Source organism: Phalacrocorax aristotelis, chromosome 16 (genome assembly GCF_949628215.1).
Source record: "Phalacrocorax aristotelis chromosome 16, bGulAri2.1, whole genome shotgun sequence".
Lineage (NCBI taxonomy): Eukaryota > Metazoa > Chordata > Aves > Suliformes > Phalacrocoracidae > Phalacrocorax > Phalacrocorax aristotelis.
In genome coordinates, this window is record NC_134291.1 from 13,439,732 (window position 1) to 13,466,746 (window position 27,015).

The 27,015-nt window shown below is 55.6% G+C and overlaps 1 protein-coding gene across 2 annotated transcripts; it reads right to left on the reverse strand.

Moving 5' to 3' along the window:
• Position 1: 1 nt before the first annotated feature.
• Positions 2 to 25,802, reverse strand: ITGB4 (integrin subunit beta 4). Of its 2 annotated transcripts, XM_075111211.1 has the most exons (40): positions 25,700 to 25,802; positions 25,290 to 25,372; positions 24,677 to 24,778; positions 24,037 to 24,241; positions 23,390 to 23,486; positions 22,779 to 22,950; positions 21,830 to 22,093; positions 21,356 to 21,445; positions 21,069 to 21,191; positions 20,751 to 20,918; positions 20,393 to 20,469; positions 20,039 to 20,250; positions 19,637 to 19,740; positions 19,368 to 19,466; positions 18,595 to 18,721; positions 18,333 to 18,452; positions 17,718 to 17,824; positions 17,356 to 17,389; positions 16,709 to 16,897; positions 16,070 to 16,173; positions 15,574 to 15,632; positions 14,902 to 14,925; positions 14,592 to 14,740; positions 14,332 to 14,511; positions 13,608 to 13,756; positions 13,047 to 13,251; positions 11,951 to 12,111; positions 11,421 to 11,601; positions 11,064 to 11,201; positions 10,332 to 10,514; positions 9,996 to 10,127; positions 8,774 to 8,974; positions 7,703 to 7,876; positions 7,045 to 7,218; positions 5,961 to 6,110; positions 4,652 to 4,840; positions 4,227 to 4,382; positions 3,605 to 3,769; positions 3,044 to 3,160; positions 2 to 2,440 (listed from the first exon to the last, which is right to left on the reverse strand). In XM_075111211.1, the coding sequence occupies exons 1-40, from the start codon at positions 25,800 to 25,802 to the stop codon at positions 2,298 to 2,300; spliced, it is 5,610 nt and encodes a 1,869-aa protein (XP_074967312.1). In that variant the 3' UTR covers positions 2 to 2,297. The 2 variants fall into 2 exon arrangements, with proteins under 2 accessions (XP_074967312.1, XP_074967311.1); XM_075111210.1 differs by lacking the exons at positions 7,045 to 7,218; positions 8,774 to 8,974.
• Between the last annotated feature and the right edge of the window lie 1,213 nt (positions 25,803 to 27,015).

Below are 27,015 nucleotides of genomic sequence, written 5' to 3' on the forward strand. Positions count from 1 at the left end.
GTAGAGAAAACATTTATTGAGTGCAATAGGAAGCCATCTGATCAAAGACCCGCTGTCAGAGCAGGCTGTGGCTCTGCCTTGGAAAGGCTGAAACAGCACCAGCCCGATGAAAATTAGAAAGTGATGCTGCTCTTGTGTGAGGCATGGGATAGGGGCACGGCCACCTTGTGCCCGGGGATGGTGTCAGGGCCTAGAGAGCAGCAGCTCAGAGGCTGTGCTGGTCTCTCGGGTAACAGGATAGTCTTTGGTTAAGATGCTTGGACCCTTTTTAGGCAGTTTTCAGCATTTTACCCTGGACCACAAAGCACAGGGAAAGGGTCACAGCGTCCTTGTGCAGGAGGAGACACATCAGCTGGAGAGGAAATCCCAACCACAGAGGTGAGCGGCAGGCAGGCTAACGCCACGGGTACTGGCTCAGGAAAAATAAGTGCTTCTTGAAGGCATAGTAAAACCACAGGGTTGATGAAGTAGCTCTTGACCCAAGCTCAAAACTGACCTAGATCCAGCTGCAGTCCTGGAGATGCCTGTGGCCTTCACTCACCCACGTGCATCTTTGGCTCGAACACGTACCACCCATCCTGCTCAAATGAACAGCCCAGAGAGGAGAGGGAGCTCTGTGGTGTCAGCGCTGGGAAGTCTTCTGAGTCCAAAGGGAAAAAAACCACCCAAAACCAAAATCACAAAACAAAAAGGCCAAGGTCCAGTGTCAGATCAAATCAGGCGGGCGATGCTGCCAGGGAGACCAGGCAGCTGCTGCTTCGGTTGGAAGCTCTAATCCAGACCGGCGGCAGCTGCCGCTTCGGGCAGGATCCTTGCTTTTGGCAGGCTCCTCGCCTGCTCCCGTGCAGCTGAAGCACGCCGGGGAAACGCGGGGCTCAGCAAGGCATGGAGCCCAATTGTTCTCGTTGGCAGCGGGATGCCAGGCACCATGCCCAGAGCCAAGAAAACGAGTCCCAGCAAGGTCTCAGCCCTGCACCCAGCACCGTGGGAGGACAGCTAAAGCTGAGGGCTGAAGGAGGCCCAGAGCCTCGCTCAGGATGATGAGATGCCTCAGGATGATGACGAGACCACCTGCTGTTCCTTGCTCTTCCTTGGGTTTACTGAGGGATCATGGGTTCCTTTATGGATATTTTTGGGCAAAAGGGCTTTTAAAAGATACCCAACATATTCGGCCCCCCAAACCTCACGCTGTCCCCATCAGCCAGGTAGGAAACCCCAGGCGCCGTTCCCGTCTCCAGGCACCACTGCCCGGGCCACCCCCATCCCTCGCCTCCAGGCAGCCCGATGCCCTTCCGCAGGTGCTGTGCCGCGAGCGGGTCTGGCCGCATGCAGCCTTCTGCCGGAGCCTCCGGTGCCGGAGGATGTAAGGCCCAAAGCAGAGCCCACTAGCTAATCGACAGGCTTTCCACAGGGTTTAGCGGCCTTTGGATCAAGCCCTTAACTAATTCTTCCACTTACTCACATTTCTGAGCAGCCACAGCCCAAGTGTAGCCTCCACATTCAGCAGAGGTCTCATCCATCTCCACTTCTTTATAAAATAATAAAATACATTTATATATATACACTACGAAAACTGTACAATATGGTATGCAAAAAAAAAAAAATGCAGAGGCCATCATGAGTAATGCTATACAAATGAAAGGCTAGACTTAGCTATCGTGGTACCAAACTGTTAGCAGCAAAGGACAGACGCAAATAAGTGCGGTAAGAAAGCATAGGTTACCCCAAACGCCTACCTTGCAGCTCCTCATATAAAAGAAAAAACCCCAAACAGAACAAAATAACCATCTCCAGTGGGCAGGCAAGTTGCCAGGGAACCTGGAGCAAAGATGGAAACGGTGACCCTCTATAAATCAGGATGTTGCCAGCTGGGATCCTCTCAAAACTGAGGACCTGAGAATAAATCTTTCTGTTCCATTTATCTGGGGAGGCTGGAGCCACTGAGACACCCGAATTTTGGCAGGTGTATCTGGATGGATGGGCACTGAAGAAGGGTACTGGAGTAAGCGGTGATTGTTCATGGAAGGCATCCCTGTGGAGTCTGCAGAACTGAGCCTCTGCAGAGCAGGACAGGGTGAACAAGCCCTGAAGGGTGAGCACACACCTGATGACCCAACCGTGCCAGGGCTTTGAGTGCGCGGGGCTTCGAAGGAGAGGCCCAGAGCTTGAAGTGCCTCTTCCCACAGGAGGAGCTGCCCAGGCACCGCAGCAGTGTCTGGATGAAGCACCCTTGGGTCGTTCCACAACGTCCTGCCATCTGAACGCAAATATCCCGCTGGTGGGCAGCCTGCCCTGGCTCAGGCCTCGTAGAACTGCCTCTCCATCTGCTTGGTGAGGGTCCCACTGGACATCACGGTCCGGCTCACAAACTCCTTGGTGACTTGCTTGGTGAGGGCGCTGCTGGTGCTCTCCACTCGCTGGGTCGTCATGAGCATGCCATCTGCAATGAGAAGCTCAGTGGTCAGGACACCACACGCTAAGTATGGGGTCACAGGGAATGGGATCTGCTCCACCTGATAATTCCTGGCAGAGTTTTTCTCCTTAAATACCACTTTCACTGATTGAAAACCTCTCCAGATCAAGTGATTCAGTACTTTGCTACATCAGTCAATGAGATGGATCTCCTAACAGCTCCCAAACTCTCTGTGTTGCAGCATGAAACCGTGAGTTCATTAACTCAAGTGGGACAACTACACTGATGTAAATGAAGATGGTCGTCATGATTCTCTGGGGTTTTTTCTGCTCTGAAGAGGTCTAACCTTGCAGGAAGAGCTATGATTTGGTTCCTAGTGATAGTCCTGGGGGACTTTGAAAGTTCAGCGTTCCCTCTGTGTCTGGGCAGCACACAGGGAAGCAACTGCATCTGCCTCTGGGGTGGAGCAGGGACATGGTGCAGGAAAGGTCTGCTCCTCTTCATCAGTCCCACCTGATGGACCCTCCCTCCCTGCTCTTCACACTTGCGGTAAAAGCACCCTCAGACCTTTGGAGAAGCAAAGTTATCCTTTGCTTTCTGAGGGTTTCGAAGCAGACAGCGGGCCCCTACCTGTGAAGTGGGGATCCAGAGAGGAATGGCTGATGCTGGTTTTGGTGGTGTATTCGGTGGGGAAGTTGTACACTTCTTCTCTCATGTACTGCTGTCCCCCAAACTGGGAGAAAGTGCCTGGGAGAAGGAAAAGGGATGAGTCAGCCAGGAAACAATGAGGAGCTTCCAACCCCTCAACCAGGAGTAAAGCACCAACAGCCAGCTCAGGAGGTCTCTCTTGCTGACATCAGAGCCAGGTTTAGAAGGAACTGGGAGGACTGGGAAGGTCTTACACCTGTGCAGTGTAAGAAGCTGCAACCAGGTATGTGTACAGCCAGGCATAAGACAGTAGTTTCATACAAAATTAAGCACTGGCAGGTTCTCACGATCGTCCCTCATTCGGTGCATCAGGATTCGGGCAGTGCTCGCAAGGCACAGTGTTGTTGCCATGGAAGACAACGTCACCGTGTCTTTCATGGAAAATGGAGTCACCACCAGAGCTGGAAAGGGACTCCAGGAGTTTTGTTCCCTGCTCCGAGAGGTTTCATATCTTTGCACCTCCCCAAAGACACGGTACTGTACCTCCATCCTGAGATTCGATGGTGATGATGCCTTCTCTCTCTGGCCCAAAGCCTTGGGTGGTCTTGGCTTGCACTTTGAACTTGTACGGGACTTTTTCACTCAGGTGAGGCACAGTCAGGGTAGTTTCTGGCTTGTCTCCTTCAACATAGATATTCCTGGGCTCCCCTAATCCACACAAACAAACCAGTGGTGAAGGCAGACAGGAGTGACAGTCCCCCCGATCACAGTCCCCCCAACTCTGGCTGCTGTCCTGGCTTTCCCTAAGTTTTATGCCACCCACAAACTGTATGATCCCACCCAGTTCTACTAAGAGTTAAGACAACCCTATTTTAGAACATTTGTGATCCTCAATAACCGACCTCTTCTGGGTTTGGGCTGTAATAAGCTACAGGTCCTTCCTCTTCCTACCCCATTTGTTACACCAGACCATGCAATGAGAAAAAGCGTGAGGGTCCAGCAGCTCCCAGGCCTGGAATCAGCCGCATGCCCCCACTTTGCCTGCACCGATGTAAGCAGGCAACTTTATTGCCAGTCCCAACAAAAATGCAGCAAGCTGCTGCCTTTGCTGAAGGTATCTTGTGCTCTACACAGGGAACTGGGCTTCCACAGCCTGATACCATACCTCCTCCATGCAGCATCTCACAGGTGATCATGTAGCCCAAGATGGACCCGTTGGGCTTGCGGGGTCTCTCCCAGCTGAGCTGCAGGGAGTCAGGGCTGAGGGCAGTGAAAACCAGTGGTCCAGGAGCACTGGGTGTGCTCAGCGTGAAGGGTGAACCTGCAGGGCACAGTGAGAGGTCAGTATCACAGAAGGTGGCGAGGAGGAGCCTGGGTCTGCACACAGCATTTGTGAAATGAGCTAGAAGGTCTCAGCTGTCTAGACAGCTAGTGGAAGGTGAGTACGTGGGGAAGGAGGTCCTATTTCCAAATGAAAGGAAGGAAAGGAGAGCTCAGGTGTGGTAAGGGGAGAGAAAACAGCAAGGCCAGCACTGTAGACAGCAGCAGAGATGTCAGTGTAACCCTTCTCCTGTCCCCTATCCACCTCACCTGGTACAGGGTTGAGCGGGCTCTGCGGGTCCACTTGGGACTCTATGGTGATGACTCCTTCCCTCTCGGGGCCCCAGCCTTCCTCACTCTGCGCCTTCACCTTGAAGATGTAGGATTGGTTGGGCAGCAGGTCCTCTACCACCACCGAGTTCTGGCTGGGGTTGGGGATGGTAAGTCGGTGCACCTCTCCTGGGACACATAAGAAAGGGGGATGTCAGCACCGTAGAATCATAGAATGGTTTGGGTTGGGAGGGACCTTTAGAGGCCATCCAGTCCAACCCCACCCCGCAGTGAGCAGGGACATCTTCAACCAGATCATGTTGCTCAGAGCCCCGTCCAACCTGGCCTTGAGTGTTCCCAGGGATGGAGCATTGACCACCTCTCGGGGCAACCTGGGCCAGGGTTTCACCACTCTCAGAGTAAAAAATGCTTTCCTTATATCCAGCTTAAATCTCCCCTCCTTTAATTTAAAACCATCACCCCTTGTCCTGTCACAACAGGCCTTGCTGAAGAGGTTGCCCCCATCCTTCCTATAGTCCCCCCTTTAAGTACTGGAAGTCCGCAATAAGGTCTCCCCGCAGCCTCCTCTTCTCCAGATGAGCCACCGCAACTCTCAGCCTGTCCTCGTAGGAGAGGTGCTCCAGCCCTCGGAGCATTTTTGTGGCCCTTGTGCAGGCACAAAGACAGAGCCATGGCTTTCACTTAAACTCTCTCTCAAATGAACTGCCTGGAAAAGTCATCTACCTGGCCACCTCCATCACACCTTGCCACCAAACACTGCTAGGGCAGGATGAGTTGTTGTTCCACAGAAGGCTTGGGACAAACAACAGCTTCTTGAAAACTCAAGGATTTTCAGCCAAAGAGAATTACATTTTCACTAACACTGCCCCAAGTTTCATGTAAAAATAAGAGATTTTCATTGCACTTCTTCCTCCAAGTCCAACGTGATGAAAAAACCTTCAACTAAAATGTTGGGGCTGTTGGAGAATGAGTCCAAGGTTTTTTTGGAGGAGAGGTGACTCCACAAGCAACCCCAGGAATTGCACCCCCAGCAGAAATGGGGAACAAGAGCTGTGGGGTAGCTGAAACATTTCCTCAAGGCTACATGAAGAGCAGAGGTGGGACCAGACCCTGAATCACAGAATGGTTGAGGTTGGAAGGTACCTCTGGAGGTCACCTGGTCCAACCCCCCCCCCCAGTCAGGCTGGTCATCCAGAGTCAGTTGCCCAGAAGACCCAGACCAGACTCTCCACCACCAGAAACTCCCACCACCAGCTGCCTGGTGGGCACTGGCCGCCTGTTCACTGACCTCCGTTGAGGAGCTGGTACTGCACGCTGTAGCCCTGCACCTCCTTCTCGCAGTGCGGCTCCTGCCAGCTCACCTTCAGGGAGGTGGGTCCCAGGGCAGAGAACACCAGGCGTGTGGGGGTGTCGGGGATGCCCAGCGGCAGCCTAGAGTCTGGGGCAAAAAGAAATGTCAGTGCGGAGAACTGGGGGCTAAAGGGGCTGGGGGAGAGGAGGGACTGGCACGTGCAACTGTGGGATGGTCCTGATGGTCCAGGGAGAACATGGCAAGATGTCACCTCTGCAAGCTGGCCCATCACAAGGGGGTACTGGCTGGCTCTGCACACCTACAGTGATGTCCCATGGCCTTGGAGTGCCAACCCTCGGTGGGACAAGGCCAGGTAAGCTTCAGGCCCCTGCAGTAGAGAGACCAGAGCAGGGGCCCAGGTGCTGTGTGTGTCCCATCTCGCTCACCCCAAAGCACCCTGTCCAGTCTGCCAAACACTTCGTGGACATCTTCCAGTGAAGCTCTGAGACTAACCCTAGTCTACAGCTACGGCAAGCCCAACACCTCCAGGAACTGTTCAACTGGATGGAGGCAGATGGGACCGGCTGCTCCTGGCTCCCCACCAGCTCAGCCCACCGGGACACAGGCTCATGGCGAGCGCAGCAGCCTCCCAGGCAGGCGACACTCAGGGAGTGAAGCCCCTCTTTGACATAAGCTTTGGCCGAGGCGCTTGCAGAGGGACACCTCTATGGAGCACACGTTCTCCCCAAGAGTTCTCCAAAGGCCTGTGGGGTAAGACTGGAACAACAAGCTTGTTAGGAATGAAGAGGACAAGGACAATGAGCTGATCAGCTCGTTAGAGCATGGTGGCAGTGGTGGGATTAATCAGCCCAGGTGGGTTGAAACACAGCTGAAGTCACCTGCAAATGGAAAGGTGGTGTGATGGAGGCACAGGCCAGGTCAGGAGGAAGATCAGTGCAGCACACAGCAAGCCATGGAGAGAGGGCTTGGGGCAAGCAGTGGATGGCAACACTCATGGATGACCGGTGGCTTGGCTATTATGGGATGCATGGCGGGGAAGAGACACTGGAGACAGCTGTACCTATGTACTTGCAAATCCCCGCAGACCCATCAGTCATGATTATAGAGTCCCGAAAGCCAGTGCTGGGGTAGTAACCCTTCACCTTTGCCCTGCTCCTGAAACCCACATCCCGGGGCCGTGGGATTGTCCTCCCAGCATCTTCACGGATGGGAGGGAGGAGTGTCCCCGGGTAATCTACAGAAGCAGTGCAAGAGAAAGAGAAAAACACCATTGCAGACTTCAGAGGGGGTCCAGCCCAGGTGCTGGCTCCTGCAGAGACTTTTTAAGGCTCAGATTTGAAGAACCTTTTAACAACCTTCTGTCAGTGCCAGCTGACATACACGTGTAGAGCTGAAAGGCAGCCATGCTGCTAGTGAAGTAAGAAGAGACACATGCTCTTCCCGGGGTGCTTTGCAGTGTGAGGATAAGGATATAGCTCCCTTTCCTGAGCACTCTGCACATGAGCGATGGGAACCCTTTCCAAATTGGTCTGGGAGCAGGGTGGCCTTAGCAAAGCACCCACACAGCAGTGTTGAGGACGTGGCCTTCCAGATCTCTGGTTCATATGCCCCCTTAGCTGTGAACACAGTCCTCACCCCAACAGGACTTGCAGGGGATGGGTCTGAAGACAGTCATGGGGGTGGAAGGAAAGGACAGGTCCCATCACCGCAGCACTCACCGTGCCCCGTCAACATCGTGGAGTAGTCTCTTGTCAGCGAGGAGCTCCCCATCACCCTGTACTCCTGCTGCATGTGCGAGCTCAGCTGCTGGTAGCTGGTGTTCGTTGTCCTTGTCAGCGTGCCACTGGCACTGCCGGGGTAGGAGAAGTCCATCCGGCCATTCAGTAAGTGCTCTGTGAAAGAGGGCACACCGTGAGGAACATGGCTGTGGACAGGGCTGCTCCAGTTTCCATGGGGAGGAAGCAGGAGGCATCATGGTGTGCCCTGCCTTGGCTGCATCCCAGCTTCAGCCACTCTGGAAGGTCATTCTGGAGCTCTACATCTAGAACAAGCTACAGCCACCCAGCACGATGATGGGGAAACAAACAGGTAAATGGAGACTTTGCTCTACATCCAGCACCAGAGACACCCATGGTGCCCAAGGTAACTCCAGACCTCGGCCTCACTGGGGCACTGCCTTGAGTCTTACATCTCTCCTTTGACGCAAGCACAGGTTTATAATTTCAGATTAAAAAAAAAAAAAAAGGTGGAAGAAAAACAGCCCTTTATGGAGGCAGTTTCTCCGTATCTCTGGATCCCATCTCAGCTGGATCTGAAAAGCAATCTCTGCTCCATTGTTCTGGTCCTTTGCAAACCCCCATCCCTTCCCAGCAGGCCAGGAGAGATCAGCTACTCATGACAGAGTGATTTCTGTTTATCAGTCCAGCAGATCTGCCCAGAAGCTCAGGACACTTAGTTAAGGTGAGGAGCTGTCCTTGGAGGTGGCACTTAGCAGGTATCATCTGAGTTTGCTCCTGCCTTGAAGGTCCAGCCTTTTGTAGAAGAAACTTGCTAGCAGGCTCCCAAGTCCATGCCGAGATGGGGGTTACCTTGACACTCTTGTGAGCAGACACACCAGGACAAGGCTTTGAAGCAGGCTACAGCACGTGAACAGTGCGTCATGCCAACATGAGGATGGGCACACGAGGGGAGGAAGGGGACACGTACTGGGACAAAGCCCAGCTGCTGGCCCCTTGGCTCAGAGCAGGACGAGACAGGACACTCAGTGCCGTAACGAAGCCATCCTTCACCTGCTTGGGGCCGGGGGGTCCCGCTCCTCGTCAGGCTGCCAGTAGCCACGTCACTGTCCTCCTCATGGAGGAGACCCTCGGTGTCTGAGGAGAGGTGGCTGCTGCCAGAGAGGCGGGGAATGGTTTCAGGTGGGAGCCTCCAGGTGATGCGGCGAAGATCCAAGTCTTCTCCCAGCAACTGCACATATTTCCACCTGGAGCCTTTTGGGACAACGCAAGCACTGGTGTTGGCATGATCTGCAGGGGACAGAGTGGGCTACCCACCACTTTGTGCTGCTTGCTGGGGAGAGGAGGGGGCAGGCGCCAGTGGGAACAACACCCCTTCACAGCCCGTCTCGCCAAGTGTTGGCTGCTGAGTTCAGGCGGTGCAACCATCGTGTGACTGGTAGATGGAGGGACCGTGACGTGCATGGGGTTTGTCAGCTCCAGGGCTGGTTTCCAGCCCTGTGTCCGTCACAACAAAAGGCAAGAGTCAAAGTTCCACCACATGCCTGTCCCTGTCATGAAAGGTCTGCAACAATTGCCCTTTCCTCAGGAGGGGTTTCCTCACTCTCTGATGTGCACATGGGATGGTAGAACTCTTGGTGTTCCCATTACTGCTGCTCCCTACAAGGACCAGGGGCTTGCTCCTGCATCCCAGGCCCTGGAGAACTCTCCCAAGGAAGACCCTCCAGATCCTACTGACAAGCCTCATCGTTTCACTTATAGCCCATCTTCCCCTCATTGTCCCAGGACAAGACAAGGAAGCCGGCCTCATTCAGCGAGTGAGGTGATGGAGGAAGAGAGGCCAGTGCCTCCCCAGCACTTGGTGAGTTCCCTCCTGTTGGCTTGGCCAAGACCCTGAGCATTCAAGGGACTCAGAATTCTGTGCCTTGGTGGTGCCTGTTTGCTGACAGTAACTCTCGTGGTCCAGCCACATAGCAACAGGAAGGGAAGATGAGCAGGGAGGACCATGAAAAGCTCCCCCCTCACCCCACGCTGAGATCACTTTTTGCCTCATGGATAACAAGGAGGCACTGCTCTCCTTATTTACACTAGAACTAGTCGAGTGTTCTCATAGATACAGCTACTGTGCCTTGGAAAGGCTGATCTCCACCATCTCCATGACTTGGATCTCCCCATCTCCATGAGGAGGAAGAGAGCAGTGAAGTTCATTGGTGAAAGCTGTTGTCAAGGAAAATTAATGTTAAAAATGACCTTTGCAAAACTCCAAGCAACATACCCGAATCATCGGAGACACTGGGATGCTTGCTGCCAACTGGAGAGCGAAGCACATCTGTGCTGTACATCAGGTAGCTGTCATAGTCCTCACCTCCCTCAGCATCAATGATGGGGACGTCAGGGATGATGGGTACTGGAGGAGAGGTGGAAAGTACTATTAGACAAGCAGTTCAAAACCACACAGGGCTCCCACGCTCAGGCTGGCCTTCAGCATTCAGCAGGGTGGCTGGTGCAGCGGAGCAGGCAGGGTGCAGTGAAGCAGCTGGGGTGACGGGGAGCACTCCTCAGCACTGCTCACGCTTCCTCTGCTCCCCACCCAGGCAGGGCAGAAACTCACTGGACATCGGGCGCTTGGGCTGTGTGGCAAGGTTGATGGTGGCTTCTCTGTCAGGTCCCCAGCCAGCACCATTTCTGGCCTTTACCAGGTAGCGATAGGGCTGGGACTCCCGCAGGTTTTCTATAAGCACCATGCGCTTCTTTGGGTCTTCAACCAGCACCTTCTTCATTGGGCCAATGGGTACTGCAAATATGGGTACACACATCACCCATGACGTCATGAGATAGAGGACCCCACAACACCCCACCCTTGACCAACGGGCTTGCTGAGGTTTGATATCAGGACAGAGCCTGGCTCTGGGACAAGGTGCAGAAGCTATTTGGGCTGCTCATGACAGGCCTGACATCATCTCGGGGAAATTCCCAAACTGAGCACTGAAGTCAACCTACAGCAGAGGTCTCCTCTTACTGGTGTGTCACCCAGTAGCATCCCCCGGCACCCTAGCCCTAGGGCTAGGCCTATGAACTAAGTTTTTAAGATGAAAGCCAACTAGGGAAGTGAATAGGAACTGAGAGTGCTCCGGGCTTTGTAGGACTAAGTTCTGGGTGGTAAATTCCCTACTCCTTCCATCAAGAAGTGACCCCTCCAGATCCCAGTTTTCACAAGAAATATGCTTGGAGCCATTCTGGCTCTGCTGCTGTTTGGGGCCAGCCCAACCCGCAGAAAGCGTACTGTAGCCCCTCAGCCTGGCTGAACTGCCACAACTGCCCCGGTCAGAAAATGGGCTCTCACCGTTGTCCTCATTAACGAGCCCATAACTGACTTCGTAAGCCGTGATCTCCCCGTTGGTTTCTGCAGGCTCAGCCCAGCTCAGCTGTGTCACGGTGGAAGACACAACATTGAAAGCCAAGCGGCCAGGCTCGCTGGGGACTGGAAAGGCAAGAGCAAAGGGTCCAGGTTACCACAAGTCAGAAGCCAGAGCGTGCAGATGCCCAGCGCTCCCTGCATCGCAGCTGAGTAGCACTGGGAGCTGCTCAGTGCTCGTCCCCAAGACCATCAGAGCTCAGGGCTGGAGCCCTGACCCCGTGCCAGATGCACGGGCACCAGCTTGTTCCCACACAGTGGGAAGCAAAGCGCAGAGTCGCTCACCGTCCTCAAGTGTGCGGCAGTGGATGGTGTCAGAGTAAGCCCCTTCACCCATGGCGTTGTAGGCGCAGACTTGCATCTCGTAGTCACAGAAGGGGTAGAGGTTACTCAGCTCTGCCGATGGCACTTTGACATCGATGAGACGGGCTTCTGACTCAGGGTCCCCTTGGATCCAGTATTTCACCTGGCAAAGCAAGAACAAGCCATGATTCCTTCAGATCCTCACCCCATCTCTTACTAGATGTGCTCTGGGAAAGACAGGGTGTTGTGCCATTCCTCTGAAATGGAAGGCCAGGATAGTCTGGGCATTTCATGGTAAGTGATGGAAAGGAGACGAACCCACCAGGAATCTTTCCTGCAAAGCCCATATCCACCCAGCAACGGTCCCTCAAGGACGGAGGGGGCCAGAGAGTCTGAGCTTGCTCCCGTCCTTTGGGCTGCTTCTCACCATCTCTTTGGCACAAAGGACTGTGTGTGTCAGAGACCTGCAGGATGGGACCCACACCCTCCCCTGGGATCCCCTCACGCCTTACCTTGTATCCCAGAGGTTTTCCCGGTGGAGGAAACCAGCTGAAGCGGATTTCCCTGGAGCTGAGAGCATGGGCACTGGGATTAAGCGGTGCGCTCAGGCGGCCTTTGGGGGACTGGGAGACCTGGCTCAGGCCAGTCATCGAGGGGACACCATCCACCACCTCTGCAGACACAAGAAAGAAAGGGCACATCAGTGCGAGCTCCCCTCAGAGAAGGAAAAGAAGGAAGCATGCCTCTCTCCAGCAGTGCCCGGCCATCCCAAGTGAGCCTCTCAAAGCATTTCTGAGGGGTAGAACCCCATGGCAGGGAAGGGAAACTGAGGCACTTGGTGGCGACATCCCCCAAAGCCACACAGCAAGCTGGCACGAGAGCCAGGCTCAGACCCGCCAAGTCTGGCACCTCCTGCTGCTTCTCACAGGCTGCCCAGGTAGGAAGAAATGAAGAGATCACCTTCTTGCCTCTGAAAATCTTTAGCTCTATGAATGTATTTAATAATGCTTCAACATGCTGCAAGTGAAAACAGAGATGGGCAGAACCTTCTCGAGTCGCCCAGTTGCTTCTCCTGGAAACCCAGCAAGTCCAGCTGAGAGCTCTCTGGAGCCTCTCCAGCCCCAGTGCCTGTCCCTGAAATGGTTCTGGTTGGTCCAGTAACAAGGGACTTTCTTGTACCCCCAGTATTTGTGACCCATACTGTGATAAATACCTTTATGTTATCGACCCACTTGATGACAACCCTTATAGCTCTGCTTGTCCAGCCACAGGAACCACCGAGAATAGCTCATGGCAAGTCCTATTATAGCTCTCTCCTATTTGTATAGCTTTTTATTCAAATCCCCAAGGAAAAGGAACAAAGAATGCTCTCTATTTCCTTTTGAGGCACTGATTATCCACCTCCTCCCCACCCACTGTCTATACCCACTGACGCCTCTAGAGGGAGGCCCAAATCTACCAGTCGGGGCTGGAGGAACCTCCTCGTTGCTGCTTTTTGGGTGAGGAGCAGGGCAGGAGCTCTGCACACCACCTCGGGGTGGGCTGGTCCGGTGGGGGGGTCCCACACCCGCTGCTGCCCTTCCCCATCCCCTGGCTGCCAGCCCCTACCTGGGTCGGCGATGGTCACTACGGTCTGGGGGTATCGGCCGATCTTGGCGCCGTACTTGGGATGGAGGAGGTCAATGGCAAACTGCTTGAGCTGGCAGTTGTGTAGGAGGGTATCTATTTCCGTCAGCTCCAGCAAGGGGACCTGCACCTCCTTTCGGGTCTCCCCGGGCTGGAAGACCAGGTCACCCTCTGTGAAGATGTAGTCCTGGTGGAGAAGAGGTATGTGATTATAGCCCACAGCATCCATGAGAAGGCCCCCAGAGAGCTTCCCCTTATTTCCCAGTGAACCCCCCACTTGCCTCCCAGTGCCCGCAGCTCAGGGGGCAGCCAGTACCTTCTACCTCAGGAACAAGCAGCCTCTCAGGTCCCCGAGGCACAGGTGGCACGGGATGGAGGGGAAAGTGTCCCCTGGCGCTGACCTCAGGCCTTGGATCTCCCCTCTCCCAGCCACATCCTCTTTGAGCCCGATCAGCTGCTATTCCGCAGCCCCAGGGTCGGATCCTGCCCAGCCCTCTGTGCCCACTCGTTCCTGCCCGCCAAGGCCAGAAGCATCATCCTTACCCTGCCATTCTTTGCAGTGAGATCTCGTGTCCTGTACATGACTTGGGATTTCCCGTTGTCTATGATCTCCCGGAGAACAGAGATCTTGGCCAGCTTATCAAAGCGGCTGTGGGAATAGGCTGGCTGCAAGAAGGTGATGAGGCTGCTGGCTGGAAGGGGCAGGAGAGAAGGAATGTACAGAGCCAATATATGAAGAATCACATTACAAACACGAAGGTGTCCTCCCTGAACAGAGTTCCTATTGCCCACGGGCGTGAACTGTGGATGAAATACTACTGCATGGGCTGGGGACTTAAACACTCCTGGCTCTTGCTCCCTGCTCAAAACAATGGGATGGGAAGCAAAGGCAAACCGCTGGGGACATTCACCTGCCCCAAGCACAGCGCACCAGCAAAGAGGGTTTACTTTACTCCAGCAACCTATGAACTGGAGCAGCAGAGGCGTATGGTCAACCTTGGATCTGCCACAGAATTGGTAGTATCTAAACCTGTGGTGGTCAAGTGTTTGGGTCTCTGTCACCAGGGATGGCAACCCTCCCTCGGATGCTTTAAAAGACACTCTAGTTTAGACGCAGATGACTTAAGAGTCACCAAGCAAGTCTCTGGCCTGTGATCTGGGGGAGCTCAGATAGGCAGGCTGCACCCTCCTTAGAAACCACATGAGACCATCTGGACATGGGGCACACAAACACCCTCAATCCTGTGCCACAGCTGCAGCCCTTCACCTTGTTCTTTGATGATGGTGATGTTGACAAGCCTGCGTCCAATCTCTGCAATGCCGGTGGGGACATCAATGGCCTCCACCTGCAGCTGCTTCTCATCATCATCATCCTCCCTGATGAAAAGTGGGACACGGACATCAACCAGCTCCACGGCCTCTTGGAACTCCACCATCCCGTGAGCATCTAGGGGAAGGAGCAATGGCGAGAGGTGGGAAACGTCCCCCCTGCCCAGCCTGGAGGCAACGCTAGGCTCTGCTCCCTACCTTGGTCTGAGGTCACAGTGTAATAACCTGGCGAAACCTTCAGGTCATTGAAAGCCTCGTGGGAGACGTGCTTTTCCATTACTTTGATGATCTCTGGCTTGGCTGAGCGAGGGGCGGTGAGCACTGTGTCCACAATGGTGTGGTCCTGCCTGCAACCGGTGGGAAGAGAAAGCCAGGTAAGAGCTGAGGCCAGGGTAGCTCATCTCACGTGGGAGCTGCAGGGGGTAGTGAGTGCATGGGGCATTCAGTCACCCCACACGGGTGTACAAAGGGAGAAACGGCACAAGAGATACCTGCAAGTTCTTCTTACCTTTTCCCAGAATTGGGCTGTAACCTGGCAAAAAAAAGAAAAAAAGAAAGAACAAAAAAACAAACCACAAATCAGAGTGACTAATGCATATGGGGAGACAAAGTTCTGTGTGAATCACAGCCCCGTGCAGGTCTGAGCTGTGGCGGCTGCCCTGTGGGTGCCAACCCATCCTGCAGAGCCTGTGGCCCCATTGCATGTTCCCTCCTGCCTGGCTGCTCCCTCCAGCCCTGGGTTTCCCAATGCAATGAGGAACATGCCTACGGGGGAGATCACGTCTGTTCAGAGCCCCAGGAAGGGGATAACACGACCTGCTCAGCGCTGGCATCCCCGGACTCCTCCGTCCTGCACCAGGCACTTGTGACTTTGCACAGGGCTGAAACTTTTTAAGTCAGCAGGAATTTTCCCATTGAGCACCATGCGAGTGGGATTTGTCCCTGTTTGTGGGAATCTCAGTCCAAGGCCAGATGCAGCTGAGGTCACCTGCACAGCTGGGTGGGCTCTGCAGCCCCGGCTGGGTGACGCACGGCCCCGGGCTTGTGCTGGGGATGTCTCACAGACCACGCTCCCTCCTGGCATCCTAGATTTCACACCCCAGCCCTCCGGACCACTCCCTCATCAGCAGGGCCCTGGGGGAACCTGGGGGAACCCTGCCCCGCTCCCATCGTGACTAACCTGAACTTGGTCTGCTGGAGCTTGTGGCAGCCAGGGATGTGCTTGAAAATGTCATTCAGCTGGAAGGAGCAAGAGGGACTCTCACAACACATCCTTGCCGAACAGGAACATGTGCAGCAAGCAGACATGGCTGCCAGCAAACACGAGATCCCTCTGGCCACCCCCAGGTCCTCCCTCCTCGCCCTGCCACACCAGAGACCACAACATGGCTCATCCCAGGACATGGCAAGGGGCTGCAAACTGAAGCCAAACAGCAGGCTTTAGACCATGTGCCCTGAAGCAAACCTCAAACGTCATCAACAGGATGCTTTGATAATTCTCACAATCAAGATCTTAAAATCTATGCTTTCGGAAAGAGGAGAAATTTCTTTCTCCTTTCAAGAGGTGTCTGGGTTCATAGGGAAGGGGTACGCCCCCCCTCCAGCATCGCAGACACCCCGTCAGTGTGGCTGTCCCCCAGTCCCACCCCAAGCCCCCCTCATGCCCAGGCTCTTACGTTCTCCTCCACTTCCTTGCGTAGCTGCTCGCACTCCCGGGAGTCTGGCTTCACCAGGTTTTGTGTGAAAAGCCGGGTCAGCCTCAGAGACAGCCCATAGGGAACTGAAAAGAGAAATTTCCAAGTCAAACTCCGTCCTTCTTGGGCAGAGAAATGACCCAGCCGACAGCTGGAAGCATGGGGACATGCGTGACGCTCGGTGTCCAGATCCTGTACCGCTAGCACCCAAACCCCACAGCACCAGCAGAGAAAAGCCTCCGAGAGCTGGGAGGTTAACTGGGAAGCGCTCTGCCAGATCCAGCAAAGGAAACAGTGTCCAGTGGTGGCTCTGGGCTGATGAGGTGGTGGCATCAAGGCTAGGTCCCTGAGCTAACGAGACTGACACATGCAGGGTATTTCCACCATGAGGCTGTCAGGTGGTCTCCAAGGCTGCCAGCTGTCCTGCTACAGGCCTGGGCACAGGAACGTGCTGCTCAGCTTCCTCCAGGATAGAAGTAGATAAAAGAACAACCCCCCTTGCAATGGGGCTTGGAGGTAATAGCACGGCTGCTGGAGCTAGCGGCCACCACCAAGGGTTCATGTCCTTTACGGCACCCGCCGCACCTCCTCTACGCCCTGTTCCCCAGGTGTGGCACTCACTGAGGTCTTTGGGGTTGGCGGCAGCGAGGGAGGTGAAGCCCTGCTTGTGAACGTTGTTGTTGATCTTCCAGCGGACTGTGTCCCGACCCTTGAGGGACCCGCTGCGGACCATGGGGGTGTCCAGGTGGTCGGAGGACATGAGGCTGTGGCGAAGCATGTAGTGGTCCTCCTTGAAGCCAACGGTGCGACCTGCAGAGCCAGGGGCAGGGTCAGAGTCTGGGCAGACTGGGACAATGCCAGCCATCAACTTCCCAACACTGGAGACTTTGTTCTGGGGAATCTTTGGGGCTTTCACCACACTAAGGGTGTTGGGATGTCAGGAGAGGAATGGGGTGGAAAGGGTCAGGAGTTACCATGAATGGGGAGAGCACATCACACCAGCTAGGCGTTACAAGGGCCACTGGTCAGGGGAGAGCCAGCAGTAGGATTCCCATCGGGACACACCAGGGTGTGGGGCAGGGAGGAGCAGTGGAGCTGCAGCTCAAGGGCTCCTTGGCTCAGGCTCTCTGCTAGGAGCTTTTCCCCCGATCCACCTCTCCAGCCCAGAGAGGAGGAGGAGGGACGCTTATCCCAGCACGATCCCCCCCAACCCAGGAAGGCAGTGAACCCCACAGATCCCTCTCGCCCTCAGTTCAAGGGGCTGGTACCTCGTGCGCAGCAGGGAAGCAGAGCCAGGCAAGCCTAGAAAACAAATGGCCAAAGACACAATCACTTTGAGGCCAAGGGCAAAATAACCCCCACGTCTCCAGCTGGGAGGATTCACATCAGCGGGGGCGGGTGGGCGGCGGATGCATGGGGCTGTGGAAGCTGATTTTAGCCAGACATTCCTTCAGCGGGGGAAATCCCACAGCAACTCATGCCGGCAGCAGCAGAGGTGCCATATGCAACTGGGACCCAGCCCCTGCCAATCTGGCCGTACTGGAGGCTGGGTGGATTCTGGAAGTTTGCAATGATTTTGGCCTTTACCTGATCCTCTCCCCAGCCTGGGACAGCTGGCTGAGACACTCACCTTGCAGCAGGTGCAGAACTTCCAGCAGAGCAGCAGCAGCAGCCCCAGGAGCAGGATGAGGAAGATGAGCAGCGGGATGAGCCAGAGGAAGCTCCCCGGCGGGCACTCTGCGAACGACAGCAACATCACTGCCAGGCATCAGCCCCGTGTGGGGTTTGCAGGGGGGGAGTGGGGAGGCAGAGACAGAGGGGAAAGGCTGGGCCACAGCTCTTTGTGAGGGATGGAGCAGCCCAGTTAAGCCTGAGAACTTCTCTCTTGGTGCTCACAACAAAAGTGCCGTTCAGGGAGAACTACTGCACGTCTCTGCTCCCAGCCATCCATCCCAAGGGGCTATTCAGCACCTCGCATCAATCCCTGCCCAAGCCGCAGTGAAAAAGCACTGATCTCTAAAGGCACTGGTCTCTGAGGATGCTACACTTCACTCCTTGCAGTTCACGTGACAGCCAACGTCACCAACCCCATCACACATGAAAGTGGGCAGGAAGGTACTTCTGCCCCTGGTCCTGCCCAGGGGCACAGCAAAGGGACAAAGCGGGGATCAGAGGTGTTGTGGAGCAGGTCGCTGCTGATCCAGACCCCAGGCTGGACATCCCCTCCTGCCAGGTCCCTGCTCACCTTTTTTCTTCTGCACGTGGACAGTGGTGTTGGGGAGGACGGTGGGGTCTCCCTCCAGGGTGTAGTGGTACGTGCAATCATCCTCCTCGTCCTGGAATGAGCAATACTCGCTGGCCTCCTCTGCGGAGAGGGGGGACATGGTTGCAAAGTCATCAGGACCAGAAAAGGCTTGGGGAGCAGCCCCACATGCATACACACATGGGGCAGGGCCCACAGGAGACATGCCACATGTGTCTGCACCCAGCTCCACTTCTCCCGGTACCTTTCTTCAGCTCTTCCACCATCTGGATCTGGAGGTGGCATGTGCTGCAGTTCCCTTTCATGTTGCCTGTTCCCCAGGCCTGGCAGCGAACACAGTCCCGGATGCTCTCGCACACAGCCTGGAAGCCCTGGGCAGAAAGGCGAGGTGGGATGGTCAGGAGACAGCCCACGGGGAATGAGGGAGGACATCGCCTCTGAAAGGCAGAGCTGCAGAGGCAACGCGGTGTCCTCAGCCCAGCGCCAGGGCAAGGTCAAAGAGAGGAATAACAGAGGGCACGCAGCTAACGAAGCCAGCTCCAAAAATCTCTTATACCAACAGCCTGCATTTAGGTAGTGATTTAGTCTCCAAGGCTTTTAGGTGGCCTTCCCAAAATATGCCCAAGCCAGCTTTCTCCACTCCCGCTGGGGGATTAGCCCACATTTGTCAGTGGGGAAACAGGCATGAGAACATGAAATATTTTTTTTCCCAGTCTCAAGACAAATCAGAACAAGCCAGGAGCCAAGCCTCTAATCAATGCCCTTCACCGGTGTGCAGATAAACACAGATGGATATTCTACAGCTGCTGCTGGTGAACTGGAGGGCAAAGAAAGCCTGCGGCTGCAAGGCAGCTCCCGTACTAGACCCTTCCTGGCTGCCAAAGGCAAGACTGACCCCTGATCAGGATTTTGCTCCCGACCAAGATGAGTCTTCATCTCTGCTTCGCTTTCTTTCCCCAGAGGCTCTACAAGGGAAGGAGAAGTGACAAACGCAGAGGAGCCCAGGCTGAGGCTTACCAGGGAGTAGCTGATTTCACAGGTGGAGCTGGTGTACAGCGAGGACTTGTCACAGATGCATCTGCCACATTCACACCTCCCATGGTTATTGCAAATGCCCTGGGAGGAAAGAGGTGAGAGTTGGTGTCCAAGGGCAATCTTAGACATGCAGCAGCACTAGGAATCAGCAAGGTGCCAGCTCCCAGCGGCCCTGAGCCTCGAGCATCGGGGCAATTTGCTACAGCCCTGCTTGGTCCAGTCATCCCTCACTCAGGCAGGGAAGGACCTACCCCTCGGCTGTCGATGCAGGTGTCATTGCTTGTGGGACATTCGCAGCCTGGGCCCTCCCAGCCGCTCTCGCACACGCACGAACCGCTGGAGCAGCGACCGCGATCTGTGACGCAAGAGGAGGCATTACCCAGGGAGCGGTGTTGCACTGCTCCCTTCGCCCTGCTCACGGGCTGCCCCAGCTCTCCTGCTTTCCTTGGGGTGCAAAGGGGCTGCAAACAGACTCCACGGCATCCTCCCCACACATTTGCAAGCGCACAGTCCCTGCAGCCCATCACCGGTCACTCAACCCCCCCATGCCAGTGCCACCAGCCCAGGGACACCCTGCCTATCCCACCGGCATGGAGCAGGGCACAGCGCACCCTGCAACTGGGGGATGCTGGGGGTGGCAGGGCTGCTCTCACCGTTGCAGAGGAAGCCAGAGGTGCGCGGGCACTGCAGGACGTCGTACTGGCAGAACATCCCGTCGAAGCGCGGCGTCAGGTCCTCGGAGTAGCACTGGCACTTCCCACACAGGCACTCGCCCCGGCCCGAGCACGGCTCTGCATCCCCATCGCGGATGCAGGCTTCATTGTTGGGGGACGATGCCGGGGAGCAGTCGCACTTGTCCCCTCGCCTGGTGGGGAGGAAATGGTGCTGAGAGAGGTGGGAACAGAATGCACATGGGCGAGATGCCCAGGGCACGAGTGTGTGCCACTGTGGGTCCCCAGCCCCAGCAGGAACCCTGGGAGTGGTATGGAGCTGGACAAAGTCCTTACCAGCCCGGGTGGCAGATGCACTGTCCGCACACAAAGTCCCCATGGAAGCTGCAGCTGGGCGAGCTGAACTCTTGTTGCTGTAAGAGAAGGGAAAAAAGATGTTGCCACATGGGCTTAGCAGCCCCCAGGACCATTGCAGGAATCAGAAAGGCAGATCTAGGGGCAAAGTTCTGCCCACAAGACTGAGCTCTGCCATAGCACAACATGCCCAGCTCGGTACAGACAGTGGTGAAGATGTCCTTGGCCAAGCTGAGCAACGGTGAGGGGTCGAGCAGGACCCACATGCACCAGCCAACACATTCCCACCCCGGGCTGGCCAGGAGGAGGTCATCCCTCTGCAACATGCTCCCCCACGTACTTGTTCACAGAGGCACACATCACAGACGATAGAGGCTGTGATGTTGAGGCTGTCGCTCAGGGATGTGGGTTTCACACGGATAACTCCCTGCCGGTCTTTCTCAGGGAGGCTGCAGACGTGCTGCCCGCCAATGTACTCGAGGGCCTTCACACGCACATTGAACTTGCCCTGGAAGGAAGGGACACGCCGCAGGAGTGAGCCAGCTCTGCCGGACCACGGCTTGGCAGGACCCTCCTCGGGTGAAGGAGGAAGGAGGGACGCAGCAGAGGGCTCAGCCCCTTGCACGTGCCTCCCCTCCGGCACCATCCAGGGACTCACCACTTCCCCACGGGTGATGTGGAAGGAGCCAGATTCTGTCTTTTCATACTCTGAGGAGGTGAACTCTATCTTCATGGCTTTGGGGACAAAATCAGCCCGGATGTCCATCTTGGAGCGGATGCGCTGGGTGGCAGAAGACGATCACAGCATTGATTGTCAGCAGTACCCCTGTGACCACCCCACAGCCTGCTCCAGCGAGGCTGCATCCTGCCTCCTCTCCTGGGCAGGAGATGCCCACCCTCTGCCTCCCCTGGGAGCAAGAGCGAAGCCCCAGAGAGCACCGTTACCTCAAAGGCTGTGCGGAGCAGCTCCACGATGTTGGAAGAATCCTCCTGGAGCACCCCGATCTCAGAGATGGGGAAATACTTGTGCAGTTTCTGCAGAGAGACAGGAGCCCCCTGAGCCAAGACCTTGAGAAAACCCCTCTGCACCCACTAGAGTGGGCTCTGCTTTGAGCAGAGACCTCCAAAGGTCCCTTCCAACCTAAAAACCTCCAGCTCTGTGTCCCCGCTGCTTTACAAGAAACAGATGTCAGCATGGGGAGACCTCTAGAGGCTGCTCCCAATAAGACCCTGAGACCTCCCATGAGCCAGAGCAACCCAACACCCTGTGTCACCCTCCCAGAGTATCAAGGTGTTGTTTTAGCACTTGGGAACAAGAGGAAGGAGAACACTTCCTCCTCACAGCCGCGCTGCAGGCAGAGAAGCAACAGTCCTGGAGGAAAATAAGCCCACGTGGCACCACCGCCATGGTCTCCTCACCTCATAGTAGCTGTAGGAGTGGTTGGTGACAGCAAAGATGGGGATGATGTTGTGTTGGCCCAACAGGCGCACCAGGGTGGGCACCGACGGATAGTCCTGCTTGGTGTCATACACGTAGGTGCCACTGGTGTCTAGGTGACACTTCTCATCATTTTTCGTCAGGATCCCTGCCAGGATGTTGGTACCATCAGCTTCATAGTGAAAGGCAGATTCAGTGGAGAACACGAGCAGGTGAGTGCTGTCTTTCCTCCAGCCGATCTTATCCTACGGCCACAGAGGGGGAGAAGGAACCTTTATCTCTGTGCCCCGCAAACCACTGGACAGCACTTGCAGCTGCTGGCAGGCCAGCGTTGGCAGGAGCTGGAAATCCTGAGGGCCAAGGCAACACCTCCACTTGGCAGCAAACGCAACCAGCTATACAGCCCTGGGAACCCAAACCAGCAGGTCTCCGCTTCCCCCCTCTGCACCCCCAATCCATAGGAGGTCTCCCAGCGGCTTGGTGCCAGGCACATATATGTACAGGGGGCAAGCCCACGCTTTTTGGGGTGTATTCGGAGCTGTGCTCATCCCTCAACCAAACGGCCAAGCCCAAGCAGGCTGTTTTTCAGGGAGCAGAGTTTCACCACCACGGGCACGAAGCGGGACAGAGCAAAAAGCACACTCAGGCTGCCCAGCAAGCAGCTCCTGTGCTGGGGATCAAACACCAGAGGTGCACACACAGGAGGTCTAAGACCTCATAAAAATTGGGGATGCAAAACAATTCGGCACCGGGAGCATGTGGCTGGGAGGGCAAGAACCAATTGTAGCTGAACGTATAGCCTGGCCTCCCTGGCTGCCTCATCAGCTGCCCAGCCTGCTGCTCTTTTGCTCATCACCCGATATCAAGACAACCCGCTCATGAAAAGCGGAGCCCTGCCCACACAGAACCTGCATCCCCGGCCACCATCACCTTGCAAACAGCTGTCTGCAGGATGGCATCAAAGCCGCCCTCGGGGGCATCCAGGTTGCCGGAGATGCGCTCTTTCCTGAGCTCCTCGCTGAAGTGGTTGACGTTGCTGGTCAGGCGGATGACGTTCTTGAAGGAGAAGGGGGGGTCGGCGTTGTTCCAGGGCTCGCGCAGCCTAGGAGAGAAAGGGAGAGCAGGGTTTCTGTGGGGGGCAGGAGCAAAGGGATGCCTGGGTGCAAGGAGAGGAAGCGGGGAGAGAGCCCCCAGGGTCTGGGGAGCCCCTTAAGGAAAGACATGAAGTTGAGTTGGCAATCGGCACTGAGAGGTAGAAGGGATGAGGGCAGAAATGGAGGAGAAGGCAAGACATGCGATCTGTTGTGGTAGAGCGGGGAAGGTCTGAAATCAGAGGAGGACACTGCTGGCATTGGCATAGTCCTGCAGAAGCCCTGAGCACAGGGTGGGGGAGGCCAGGGGAGACAATCAAAATGAAGGGAGAGAAATGGATGGAGACTGTCACACCACAGAAAGTGAAGATCAGGAAAGCCATGCAGAAACAGAAGGCACCTGCCCTCCCCTCTCTGCTCCCATCCCAGGGACCCATCAGCCTCACTCACTTCTCAGGTCTCATGTCTGTCTGAGGGGATGAGACTTTGTCCACAAACTTGCCAAATCCAATGGTGTAATTGGAGGTCAGTTCTTGCAGGAACTCCGCTGGGAGGAGAGGAAGGGAGGGAGAAGATGTGAATAAAGATATGCCTGTGAGCTTGTGGCTCCAGGGAAATAAGTCCTTTCCTGGGCATCTTCTCTGCTGGTCAGGTCTTAGATAAGACTCCCAAACTATCAGCTTTTAAGCTCTTTGGGCTTGGGGCTTGTCTTTTTTGGGACAGAAACCTATACCACCTTTGGTAAGCCCTTTCCAAGACTGGAGCTTCTGCAATAGCACACACTGTACCGATAGGGTCAAGATGCCAAAGCCACTGCACAGATCAGCTCTGCAGGGCACCAGCCCCTACGCTGGGCTGAAAGAAGAGAGCCCACATGGTGGTCCCTGCAGGCCCAGGAGAGACATCCCTCCCAGAAAGCTGCACAAAGCAGCGATAATACAAAACTAATTAAAACCAACACCTCTCAGCCCTTTACCAGTTGCATCCCTTTCTCTGGTGCTGGCAGAGAACTCGCAGCTGCACACAGGAGTGAGCTGAGCTGCCTGCCTTCATCAGCACAAGACCTGGCTCCCCTCTTCTCCCAGCTCTGGTCTCACCTATGTTTTGGCCCATGCTTTTGAGGTTGTCCAGATCATCAGACATAGAGTAGGAGAAGTCCATGAGAATGTAGAGATCCACAGGGCTCTCCAAGGGCTGGAAGACATCCATGTTGAAGCTCATCTCCTCACCAGCTCGCAGCCGCATGAACATATGCTGGGGGGACACCTGGGTCCTCTGCAGCTTCGTGTCGATACGGACATACTGTGAAGAAAGAGCGACATGAAGAGGATGGACTCCGTCTCCTGCAGAGATGCAATGAGGAGGATGCAAGGAGCAAGCTGATACTTGGGAAGGCAGGGATGATCATGCTCCCTCCACTCCTGTACAGCCAGGGACCGAGGCAGCCTCCCCTGTGTCCACGCACACCCAGCTGGGCGCCTCCTCCAGACCATTTCCCTTACATCTCTTTTGCCTCAAAAGCCACCCCAGCCCTGAGCGATCAGGGCTGGTTGCCAACAGGTTCATCAGCTAGCGAAGGCAGAGCATTGTTTTTAAGTAGACCCGACACAGACAGAGGTCTGGACTTCATATTTTTCCTGCTGAAGGCTCTAGAAGAGGATGAAGGACGTGAAGGACACTGGGAAGGGTGGGACCCCTCAGGAGAAGCTGAGCAAGGGCTGTCTCCCCAGCACCCACCTGCTGGGTCTTTATCTCGCCCTTGTTGTACACGATGCTGGCCTCCCTGCAGCCGTACCGCAGCAAGTTCTCCCGCAAGTCGCACCGAGGCTCCTCGAAGCTCTGCCAAGGGGGCAAGAACAACATTACAACCACAGAAGGCAGCAAATCCTGGACGCAGAGGGAGAAGGCTCTCGTCAGGGTCCTCTGCTGAGACCGTTAGCGAGCCTTTGGGAGCAGGAGAGGGGCAGAGAGATGGGGACAAGCCTCACACAGAGATCCAGCGTCCCCCAGCACCAGGGCAATGTGACCGCCAGTGAGTTACTGGGTTGTCTGAGATAAGACGCTCCCTCCAACCCTTGCACACACTGCTCCAGATCTGGCACACTGACATTTTCTGATGAACTCCTGTATTCAGGAGTTTGCCCCAGCCACCGCTTCCTCCGCGTTTGCCCACACCAAAGGAAACCCACGTTTCAGCGCTTCCCGTCCAGACCAGCTCTTTGCAGAGGGAAACCGGAGCCAGAAGCCAACCCTGCTCTCAGGTCCCTCTCCCGGTTTTCACCAAGGAGGGTGGGATCCCTCCGTCTGCAGGGCGGGAAGCGGAGCCCTGAGCTGCCCTGCAAGCTCTTACCTCATCGGTGCAGAAGGCGCAGTCCTTCTCCACTCGGACGCACTCGGTGCAGCTCTTTGCCCGGGACAGCACGCAGCGGTTGTCTACGGGGAAAGATCAGGCCATAAGGAATGGACAAAACAGGGCAAGGCATGGGAGGGCACGAGAAATGCTGATCCCGTTTCCCACTTGAGCCAGTAGAGGTTTTGCCTGGGTGGTGAGTAGACACTGGCTACAAAACAGCAGCGGGGTAGCAAGAGAGGGGCCCCAACTGGTGGGGAGATAGAAAATAGGAGGAAAGGCACAGGGCAGATCTCCCAGGGATTTATCCACGTGAGGATCAAGGTTTCCAAAGCCCTGGAGGGGTGTGCACAGTCCCTGCGGGGCAGCGCCAAGCAGAGACCGCAGACAGACACGAGAGCTGCACTCACTTTTGCTCCTTTGGCAGAGGCCGGTGGCACAGAGCAGGGACAGGAGGAGCAGCCCCACACACGCCCGTGGCAGCACATCCATCCTCTTCCTCCTGAAACACATGGATCGCTACGTCACGGAGAGCCGAGAGGTGGAAACGGTCCCGCAGAGCCCCTGCCCAGCCCCACCGGGGTGGGATGGCCCTGCCAGCCCCGGGGAGGCTGATGCAGACACAGTCTCTGATCCCAGCACGCAATGATCAGTAGCAATCTCTGATCTCGGCAGGGCAGGGCACAAAAGCAAAACCAAGAGTGGCTCGTCCTCTGCTCAGGCACGTGCGAAAGGCTCAAAGTCCCCGGCAACGCCAGGGCAGAGCAGCTGCCACGCCGCAGCGCCCCTGCGCCCTGGAGTCAGGGCGCCCAGCCTGGTGGGTCCCCAGGGGCGGCGGGGTCTGTGCAGGCAGCTGGAGTCCCGGCCACAGCCCAGCGCCGCCCGCACGTGTGAGCACTGACCAGGTCAAGACTTTGCTTTTCCTGGTGGGCTAAGGAAAAAAAGAGAGGGGGGAAAACAAAGCAACTGTCTACATCTCTTCCCAAAAGCAAAACGGACCCCTCCCATTAGCTATTTCCTATCACACTAAAAGTTTCCAGGATGGTCGAACCAGCAATAAATAGAGGGTGAGGCCTTGGGAAATGCCAAACTCGGAGCTTTGGAGCTGTTGAATGAACCCGTCTTGAGAGCCAGCAACTCCTCTCTGTCCTGTCCAGGGCAGCGGGACCGCTTGTGTGGATCCAGAAGCCAAATCCTAAACAGAATGAACCATTCTCCCTGCACCCACACGTGACTGAGAAAACTCAGTGCCATCCAAAAGTCAGCATTTGGACATGGTAAACAAGAGACCAAGCTGGAACTCGAGCTCTGGGGCTGCTGTGCTGGGGGGTGGCTCTGACTCCAGCACCCCAGCGGGGCAAGTGAGAGCAGTCGAGGCAAAAAATCTAGTGTAAAGACATCTTTAAAGCATCTCCTTTCTGGAAGATGCAAGTGTGAAATATAAGATGCAAATCAATAGCTTTCTAGCCTCTTGCTGTGTAAGCCCTGACTCTAAAACAAATGAAGAGAATGTGAAAACCACTTGAAACAGGGAAGGAAAATGGTAATACTTGTTGTGTGCAGCAAGGATGTCTGAGTTCCCAGGGGACATCCAGCACACAGACCAGTCATTTGGTGACTTAGCTACTAACAGCCTGACTTGGGGCCCAGGGGAACCCCTGGAAAGACCCTCTCTAGTCTCAATTGTTGGATCACCCTGGATCCTGCATCAGCCTCTGACACCAAT